The sequence below is a fragment of the Alosa sapidissima genome, chromosome 7, assembly GCF_018492685.1.
Source record: "Alosa sapidissima isolate fAloSap1 chromosome 7, fAloSap1.pri, whole genome shotgun sequence".
Lineage (NCBI taxonomy): Eukaryota > Metazoa > Chordata > Actinopteri > Clupeiformes > Clupeidae > Alosa > Alosa sapidissima.
In genome coordinates, this window is record NC_055963.1 from 6,620,677 (window position 1) to 6,630,876 (window position 10,200).

At 44.2% G+C, this 10,200-nt stretch overlaps 1 protein-coding gene and 1 long non-coding RNA gene across 2 annotated transcripts; one reads left to right on the top strand and one right to left on the bottom strand.

Annotated features, from left to right (window-relative positions):
• Positions 1 to 283: 283 nt before the first annotated feature.
• Positions 284 to 7,968, top strand: LOC121713991. Its single transcript, XR_006032994.1, has 2 exons — positions 284 to 802; positions 7,627 to 7,968. It is a non-coding gene; the product is annotated as an uncharacterized LOC121713991 (long non-coding RNA).
• Positions 4,455 to 6,626, bottom strand: fam43b (family with sequence similarity 43 member B). Its single transcript, XM_042099084.1, has one exon. The coding sequence runs from the start codon at positions 6,481 to 6,483 to the stop codon at positions 5,488 to 5,490; it is 996 nt and encodes a 331-aa protein (XP_041955018.1). The 5' UTR covers positions 6,484 to 6,626; the 3' UTR covers positions 4,455 to 5,487.
• Positions 7,969 to 10,200: the final 2,232 nt, after the last annotated feature.

Sequence of the window (10,200 nt, forward strand, 5' to 3'; positions counted from 1 at the left end):
GTGTGTGTGTGTGTGCCAGTGTGTGCACATATGTGTGTGTGTGTGTAAGTGTGAGTATGTTTGTGTATATGTGTGTAAATGTCAAAAAAGCTGTGCAGATCCAAGCATAATTTGTGTGCGTGCATGCGTGTGTGTGTATGTGTGTGTGTGCGTGCGTACGTGCGTGTGTGCGTGTGTGTGTGTGTGTGCGTGCATGTGTATGTGTAGACATATGTCCACAGTACAGTAAGTGACCACTCTTCATGTTTCCCCCTCATCCTCCTCCAGGTAACGTGGGCTTTGGGGAAAGATGGATGCTGGACTGATTGCTTCCCTGCTGTCTCTGTGAACAGTCCAGAAAAAGAGAGTGAGTGAGAGAGTGAGAGTATGTGTGTGAGAGAGGGAGAGAGAGAGAGAGAGAGAGAGAAGTTTCTTTGCTCTTGCTTCAAAGGGCACTCTCCAAACAACATTCTCCAAATGGGACTCAGCTCTCTCTTTTACAGCGCTGCTTATTAAAAACGCCCTGGATCCGAGCAGCCGCATCAAAGAGAATAGGGAATCTTCCCCTCAGACTGCAGTCGTCCTGCTCTGACCCAACACGTTAATGACAAATCCCCTCCATTATTGGGCGGACTCTGGAGTCCCGGATGGATTCCCTCCCCCGAGCAGATGAGTCCAATCATTAGAACAGCCAATAGGAAGAACGGCTCTTCAATCAGGTTCCCTTGTTCTGTTCTGCATTATGCCAGTGGTGGTCAAAGGCTGACTTTGTAACAAGAGTGCATTACCTTTAATACAAACCAGAAGGGCCTTGAATATCATGGTAGGTTGAAAAGAAAGGTTGATGTAAAAGGAATATAATTGCTGTCTGTTTTCCAAGCTGAATGGATACAGTAGATTATTGTATTTAATTATCAATATTCCTGATCATCACCTAATAATATTCATCAAATAGAGGAAGACACAGCAGCAGCTATAAATGATAAGTTATTTGAATTAATTGAAACAAGTTAATCCAATACAGTACATTAGCTGAATAATCAAACGTATGCATCAAGGACAGACTGGATGACATCACAAATTGGAAAGCCTCTGTTTAAATCACTTCACAAAATGGGAATAAATTTCAAGTACTCTGCAAGTGTAGTCATATATCAGACGTGACCAAGATGACATTCCTTTCAATTACTAGGCAGTAGAAGGCATGAGCTTTTAAAACTGTGTTGAATATTGATTTCATACATTTCCGTCTAATGATAGGATTCATTGAGCTCTGACGGTGAGGCGAGAGGCTAATGTGAAATGCGTTTAAGTTTCTGCTCTTGTTAGGGTGGATGATTTGAATGTCAGTTAGAGGATATGGGCTTTGATGGAGCTGTTTTTATTCATTTAGTGGATGATGGATGTTAACATTGCAAATTATTCTTTGCAAATTCAAGTTCATGTTTATGTTATATGATTTTATCCTTGCATTCTTTATATCTTACAGGATATCTGTGGCTTTGGCTATTGTCAATGCAGCACCTAGTGAAAGTTAAAAATTAACAATGAGTGAAATGCTTTTTTTATTGGTCTGATCATTTATTGGTCTGTTCTGTGTTGACAGCATAATAGATTTTACAAACTTGGTTCACATTATATCAATTATTATAGGTATTATGTATTTGTCTTGGTACATGTTAGGGTATCTGTAAAGTGTACTGGGAGAGCCTGGGTTATAGTGATATACAATGTTTATATGTACTTTCTTGAGAAGTATACATACAGTGTAACTAATTACTTACATAAGTATTCTGTAATAAGGACACCTATTATATGAAGTGGGACCCAGAGTTGTCATGTTTGCTTTGTAGAAGCTCATTGTTGGCATGCAGGAGGTTTCCTCACGATAAATTACTTCTCGTGTGTTTAATATTTCACCAACTCCCCGGGAGGGGAAGGCTCATACACTGGATGACCCACCGGTCATAACCGGAGGAGATGAGCCTGTAGTCAAAGGTTCACGCTCTCACTCACTCAGCAGTGCAGCCCCAGCCTATTGGCAGACTGCGCAGTTTTGATTTCTTGAGCAGCAATATAATATTCAGCAAACAGAGCTTGTTCTTTCTTTGTCAGCCATAACAGTGAGCTGAGTTCTCTGGGGACGAGCTGCTCCTGCGGAACATGGGCTCCGTTGTGCTAATCACAGGCTTTTTATGCGAGATTTCAATACTCTGTGGCAGGGCTCTCTGCTTTATTTATGACGGTGTTGCATAACCGTGGGATTGAGGGTATTTTATTAGACACTTTTGCCAGGTGTGTCTTTTGCTTTTCAGGGATACAATTTGCCAAATGGATCCCATGCATGACGTGTAGTTTATTTTTCTGATGGTGATGCATTTTCCATAGACTCTTTTTTGTGTTTGAAGGCTCTGACATTATGTCTGGACCTCTTATGCAGAAATTTGGTATTGTCAAACAATAACCCTAGCCTGGGGATGGGTTTTCAGCACATTGTGTGTTTAGACGCAATAAGGCTAAATCTAGCAGCAACACACTACTGAGGTCATGCTGTGAATACAAATGAAGACACACAACATTATGAGTGTCTACACACAAATGTATACACACACACACAGACACACACACACATGAGATTGCACATGCAGGTGTAGGTGCAACACCCCACTCCCCATTATCCACCAAACACACACACACCTCCCTCCCTGAAAGATGGTTTATTGATCCATGGTGTCCTGGCCCAGCACACCTTGTTCTAGTCTCTGGCAGCATCAGGGTGATTAACGCTGGCTCTAAAGCAGCGCTTGCCTGAGTCCAGCAGCATCGCCTGTGGCATCGCTGCTGACGCAATAACTTTGTTCATCCTGAAAGCAGGTGACAGGTACACTCCTGCCTGGTTGGTCACTCTCTCTCTTTTTTTTCTCTTTCTTTTCTATGTGTGTGTGTGTGTGTGTGTGTGTGTGTGTCTTAGACAGATGGTACAAAGAGACGTAGTGCATTTCAAGTCCTTAATAGAAAATCCCACTATTCTGCTCATAGAATTCAGATTTCTTTGGGCTGGCACTCATAAATACTGACTGATGTGAATAGCCTCGGTGTGTATATGTGTGTGTGTGTCGTGTGTGTGTGTGTGTGTGGTGGTGTGGTGTGTTGTATTGTGTAGATTGTATAGTGTGTGGGTGTGTGTGTGTGTGTGTGTGTGTGTGTGTGTGTGTGTGTGTGGTGTGTGTGGGTTTGTGTATATGTGTGTATATATGTGGTGTGTTTGTGTGTGTGTGTGTGTGTGTTTGTGTGTGTGTTGTGTGGCGTGGTGTGTGTGTGTGTGTGTGTATATGGTGTGTGTGTGTGTGTGTGTGTGTGTGTGTGTGTGTGTGTGTGTGTGTGTTTGTGTATTGTGTGTGTGTGTGTGTGTGTGTGTGTGTGTGTGTGTGTGTGTGTGTGTGTGTGTGTGGAACCGTGCTTACCTAACTGCGTCCACCCTACACTCATGTGGACCTCAGCTGAAAAAGTGTGTTTGTGTGTCTATTGTGCTAATTTGATTGATCTAGTTTGTCTTTCGTTAAACATTTGTTTCTTATCATCTTGCCTCTTGAGTCAAAATGTTACAATTATTAAATATGTATGTATAATGACTAGAATGGGTTGAACACTTGTCTGTGGTTGCCCTGTGGCAGAGAGAGGTGGTTTCTCAGTGAATAAGGAACATGGTGTTCTAGCAATAAGTACTACACGCATCCTCTGTGCTTCCCCATATTAACATGATATGTCTCCCTCGAGTTAGAGGCAGGTTATATCATCAAGAAACTGCACCACTGTCTCTTAAAAAATGTTGTGTAATCCTTGATTTTACTAGACAATTATTTGTGAAATGGATCGACGGCAATGGATTTTCTCTGAACTCCCCTGTAGTGCAATCCATCTAAATAATTCAATGCTCAGTGCACTGTCTGAGTTCCCTGAAATACTGGACAGCTAGCACTCCCTTGGAAAACTCCACAAGCAGGCAACATTCAGTGAAAACTTACGCAACACTTCAGATAGCATGTATTAAACTAGCAGCACAATTGCCATGAATTGGCCCTTATTGTAACAGAGGCTCTGATAATGGGCTTTGCCGGAAACTGACCCACTGAAAACTTAGAGGGCTTTCCTTGTTGATATCTCATTACGGTGAAAGCTCTTGCTGTTGCCTAGGCATGTATTTTGTGTTCATTTCCTCAACAATCCAATCAGCCAATTAATTGCTTTCGCTCCAGCAAAAAAGCTGAGTACCCAATAGCAGTGTCTCTCCTTCAGCGACACAGGATACCCATCTGGTAATGTGTTTATCAGCTTTGTTACACACGCATTCATGCAGATCATTCTGTTTGTATGAAATCAGGTATAAAAATATGACTAATCACTGCACCCTAGGATTTCAGCAGTGCAGACAAACATGCAAAATTCTTAGTATTCATGACACAAAGGGGCATGGAGAAAAGCAAGTGAGGACAGTTTATTACATGGCCATGTCCAAAGAATGAAACGGTCAGTGTCACAATAAGACTTGAAATACAGGCTGTGATAACAGTTAACATGTTCTTCAAATGTAACCTTTTAGCCTTTTAGATAGAGTATGCATGTATAGATATTTACAGATATTTTGTCAAAACAATGCAAAGCTTTTCAACCTTCAGACAGAAGTAGAAAAATGTGCACCCCTGTACTGTACAGTAACCATGGTGTCAATCTTGGATGTAGCACAGGGATATCATACATTTATGATATTAAAGTTCTCATAAATGTCAGTGGTGATGTCTTCAGCTGTCATGCATGGGAGGTGAGCTCCCCTTTAAGAAATGATGGCAATAAATATGTCGACTCAATGGCTCATTTCCTAAATTATGGTATAATTCATTAGTTCATTTCACGGTAACTGTAAAAGCATATTAAATGCCTCTTAAAAGACCAGAGTGCACACAGAAAGGTCAGCTGTGGAAAATTACAGAGGGCTTGTGTAATACATCAGAAAATAAAATGTACATCTTTCTGTTTTGTACAAATTTTCCTCATCAAAAATGTTGCCAATCTATCAAAAATTAGAGCTTATCTTAAATACTCACTCTACCATAAAAATACAAACACCACAGTGGAACAAAGCTTTTGTTCTTCTTCAGTTCATGTGCAGTGGTAGCTTGGCTCAGAGGGATATAGGGTGCCCTGTCGTCTCATAGTGACTCTCTCCTTATCCTCTGTTATTGTGCTATATGTCATGCCCGACTTGAACTCTTTCCTCAAAATCCTACGCCTCAGACAGCAGGCGACAGGCGTGAAGCAGCCCAGGTCACTTTTCAGCTCCGTTTTATGGTTTCCTCACACTCTGTATCCCAACACACAGTGAAGTCGTGGAACCAGCGGAGATCCGAGGAGGAAGGGAATGTGTGTGTGTGTGTTTTGTCCTTTTCAACGCGGCTCCTGTGGACGAGTGGAGCAGGAGCGAGGTCATCCGGTCCGCTCTCTCGCCGCCGGTCACAGGAGTGTGCTGATGGTGATCTGGCCGTCCTCCGAGCAGCTGATGGTGCACTCGCCCAGTCCGCTAACGATTTTCCGCACGTCCCTCTCAGACAGCTGCGCTGACCCTCTGTCAGTCACCTTTTTCCCTGTCTCCTTCACCACATCTTTCCCTTCATCATCCTCCACCTCCTCCTCCTCTCCATCCTCTCCTTCCTGCTCACTGTCCTCGTCCTCCTCTTCCTCCTCCTCGGTGATGGAGCAGAGGCGCGTGGCGCTGCTGGGCTTGTCTGCGGGCGGCTGGTAGTGGCACTGGCCGTTGAGCAGCCGGCGCCGTGGCGCCACGGGCACCATGCCCTCGCCCAAAAGCTGCTGGCGGCAGTGGCGGAAGTCGCTCTGCCTCTTGAGCCGCTTGAACTCGCTGAAGGAGGACGAGGCGTTCTGGAGCAGGCTGAGGGCCAGCGCGCGGGTCTTGTCCGCCTTGGGCAGCAGCACGGCGTGGCAGCGCAGCACCACCGCCTTGTTCTTCACCTGGTGCCGGTAGATCCAGGCGAAGATCTTGGGCCGGTAGGCCTCGGCCGCGCAGTAGGTGATGCGGCTGAGCGAGAACAGGTGGCTGGGCTTCTTGCGGCCGCTGGCGTCTGCGCCCATGCGGATGCCGTGCGGCCCCACGCTCAGCTTCAGCTTGAGGCTCTGCTCGCCGTAGTTGCTGTGCTGCCAGATCTTGGCCACGGCCTCCTGCACGCAGCCCTCGCCCTTGGCCAGGATGGTGACGGCGCTGCCCAGGTAGCGGACGCTGTACGCCGGCTCCTCGCGGTTGAGCTCCACCTTCTGCCGCTTGCTCTGGAAGACGCTGGCCAGCCAGTGGAAGGGGCAGTCGGGTCGCAGGTCAGGGCAGGAGTGCAGCAGCGAGGACAGAAGCGAGTGGTAGGTCAGTCCGGCGCCCAGGCTCTTGGGCTTGCTCTTCTCCTCGTCCTTCACCAGCACAAACTTGCTCCTTCTCCAGGGCAGCATGGCTACAGCAAGCCAGCGGTGGAGCGGGCATGAAGCCCCTCTCCCTGTGCAAGCTAATGAGAGAGAGTGAAAGAGAAGGAGTGTGTGTGTGTGTGTGTGTGTGTGTGTGTGTGTGTGTGTGTGTGTGTGCGCGCGTGCGTGAGTGTGTGTGTTTGTGTGTGAATCGGGGAAAGGGAGAGACAGAGCAGAGAGAGGAAATTCTGCCACGCACTGGAGAGAGACTGAGAGAGCGGTGAGCCTGAGCCAGTCAGTTCCACCACTCGCTCCTCCTTCCTCTCTCCATCCTCCTCCTCCTCCTCCTCTCTCTCTCTCTCTCTCTCTCTCTCTCTCTCTCTCCCTCCCTCCCTCTCTTCTTCTCTACCGTCTGGCTGCATCACTGAGAGTGGAGCAGTGCTTGGAACGCAGCCTGGTGCTTGAGCATCCTTTGCTTAACTCTTTCATCCCTCAGTCCCTTTCATTTCTCCCTGCCCAGGGAGTTTTCATTTCCAAAGCAAAACATTTGACAGTAAATTGAGAGCATTTTATAGTTTTATTTTGATCTGTGTGCTCCTAGGGTTTCTCTAAAATATAATGAAATGAGCTGTTAATTTTCTAGTCTATACATTTCAAAGAATAAGTTTTCTTGAAGTAAATGTGGCTGTGATTCTCAAAAGGTGCAGTTCAATCTACACCGACTTTGTTTACTTAAGGCACTGCTACCAGAAAAGACACTGAATTATCCTTTGCTGGCAAGATGAGAGTTATTGCTCGCTACCAGCATGCATATGAATTGTATTCATTAAAAGAGATTCCACGGAACAAATTAGATAAAGAATGGATTGCAATAAATTAACTAATATTAATTCATTAAAATGAAACAGTAATTCAAAATTAAAAGTCGAATAACCCTCAAGTAGAGCAGCACAGAGTTCTGACAATTGAGTTAAAAGGCTGAATATAGTCATTACCTCAGGCTATAGTACACCCCAATCTGGCAAAAACGTCCTTTCAGTAATTATTATTTGATTAAGATGCTGACAGAATTTTCCTCTACTCACAAAGGATGCAGCCCATTGTAAGCTCTCCCCTAATTCATCATACCATAAGCAAAAATGTTCAAATAACACTGAGTTCAGATCTTACAATGAGGTCTTCTGTTTTTAGCCTCTGGTTTGCACCTGACTGACTGGGGGCCATTTTGAGAGAGAGAATAGCGAGGGGATCAACAGCCATGAATCACTGCGAGCCGAGCATCTATCAGCCTCATGGGCCTGCTCTGAGACGGGGAGTGCATTTGTCACCGTGAGATGAAGTCTCCATATGAGGGGCCGACTCAAACAGAGAGACACTCATTCTTGTCTATTGTTGCCACCTGAACGTCCATTACTGAAACAGGAACACGATGGCACGATACAAAACTTGTCATTAGATTCATGTGAGCACACATCCACATCATAATAGAGTGTTAACCCATATTAAATTGAGATAGTCTCAGTTTGTTATGTATTTATGTTTTTTTTTTTTTTTTTAAGCTCAAGTGTTTGGCAACCTGAAGCCACGCCTCACTTCTCACAGATCATCATTTTTATTCTTACAGTGTCTGATGAGGCAAGGAAGAAAAATATGCACTGCTCGTAACATTTCCGCTCAATCTGTGTGTGAAATGCTTATACAATTGATGTATAAAGGGGCAAACTCAAAATATGATGTACAGGCTCTGCATCTAAGAGTCACTTTACAAAATGCCATTCTCATAGTTACAAACATCCTGTATGGAGTCCTGGAATGGAGCAACCGAAAATAGTTGTTTTAGTACGGTCCACTTATCACAAAATGGTGCAATGCTCCATTTTCTTTCATGTTCACATCATACTCTAATACAACTCAGCTATTCAAGTATTCTTAGATTTAGCTTCACTTAGTGACCCAAAAATACTGGAAGCTCTGAGCAGCAAATATATAGCCAAGAGCATTAACTGACACAACTTTTTGGATGAAAGAGAGTGCTCTTTTCAACAACACTGCCTCCTCGGAGGGCAATAGAGGAATATATATCAGTTGTATGGGGAGTATCAAACCACAAACAACAACACAAAAAAAAAATTAACAGCAAAAACAACAACATAGAAAAATAACTGAGTGTGTTCCTTATTTAACCTCTGATAAGGAGTACTGTATATGGCTCCTTTGAAAGATCTTTGCCTCTCTAACAGCTGAGGGACCTGGTAAAACACTAGTCCATTTGAGACGGCCCAGTCCTAATGAGAGAACACAGTGTTGTAATTGGAGGCAGTTGCCTATATGCCACCGAAGATTAAAATGGGCCCTGCAGCGCTGAAGTCATCCATGTCAAGCTGGCCTTTACCGAGATTGATGCTCCAGTGTGCACACTGACTGATCATGGGAGGGAGAGTTCTCATGACCAGAGAGCAGAGCTGATAAATGACTTCAGGAGGTATCAAACAAGGAATCGACTCCAGGCCAAATGAGAGGCCATTTGCATTCGTATTAGTCACCATTCATGTTCTGTCTTTGGCTTTGATTTCGGCTCACTGTGCCTTATCTTCAGCAGCTAATGGGTCCTGAGGCTGAGGTCACAGGTGCAGCCCCACTGCAAATACAACATGATGGCACATGTGCAAATGACTTTTCTGGTAATTCTGTTCCAACTGAATGAGTAATACATTAGCTGTTGCTATCTTTTCTGCAACATTTGTTTGTTCAGAAAGCACTGATTTTTTTAGATACTCAAAATTTCTTAAATTCTTTATGCTATAGTTTAGGGACTCACTACATGCAAGTATTCTTACTCAAGTATACACAGCAATGTACAGCCTATTACATGTCAACAGAGTGCACTACAACCAATATAATGATATTTAAATAATAATTAATCGGAGCAACAACAAGAAAGAGTCCCGGAGCTGGGGTTGTTTAGTGGGCACCTCTCTTTGGCAGTATTGTAACGTCGGTGCCTTTTGGACTGAGTGCTAGCCTCCCAGAATGCAATGTGTGTGAATGCTGGTTTGTGTAATGTCGGTTTTAGTTAGTGTAATTGCGTTTTCCGTGTCATGTATGTGTTAGCTTGTGTAGTCTTTCTTTACGTTGTACCTCATGTGTTTTGCCCGGTGTATTGTATGTGACTACCCTGTTTGTGTATCGTGCTTGTTTTATTGACTTCCCTTGTGTTTCCTATGTAATGGTGTCTTGGTCTGTGTCCCTGCTCTCATTCTAAGCTAATAAACCTTTTGATTGAACAACTGTGTATGTCGTTATCAAATCGTTACAGTACTTTTGATGAATTAGGCCCAGTCCACTGAATTAGGCCCAGTCCACTGGATTAGGCCCACTCCACTGAATTAGGCCCAGTCCACTGCTACAAGACTCAACAGGCCTCTCAGACCCACCCCACTCCATACCCAAGTAACATTAGGACACATGGCAATATATGAGACAACAGATACCTCTCAAGTCAAGATACACACTATATATTGGCTTTCTTCACATCTTTACACGGTCATGTATATGCTTGTATATTTACATAATATGCCCCCCCCCCCCCTCCACACACACACACATCCCATTGATATTGATTTTATGAAAATCAATACAAACTTGATCAAAGTTATGTCAAAGTAAGGCAGCAACTTCCAGAACATTGTGTGAAATCCAGCAACATCCAGGCTCAAGTGCCCATGTGAGTGCCTCAGCCATACAGTAGCCACAGACTCGCTTTCT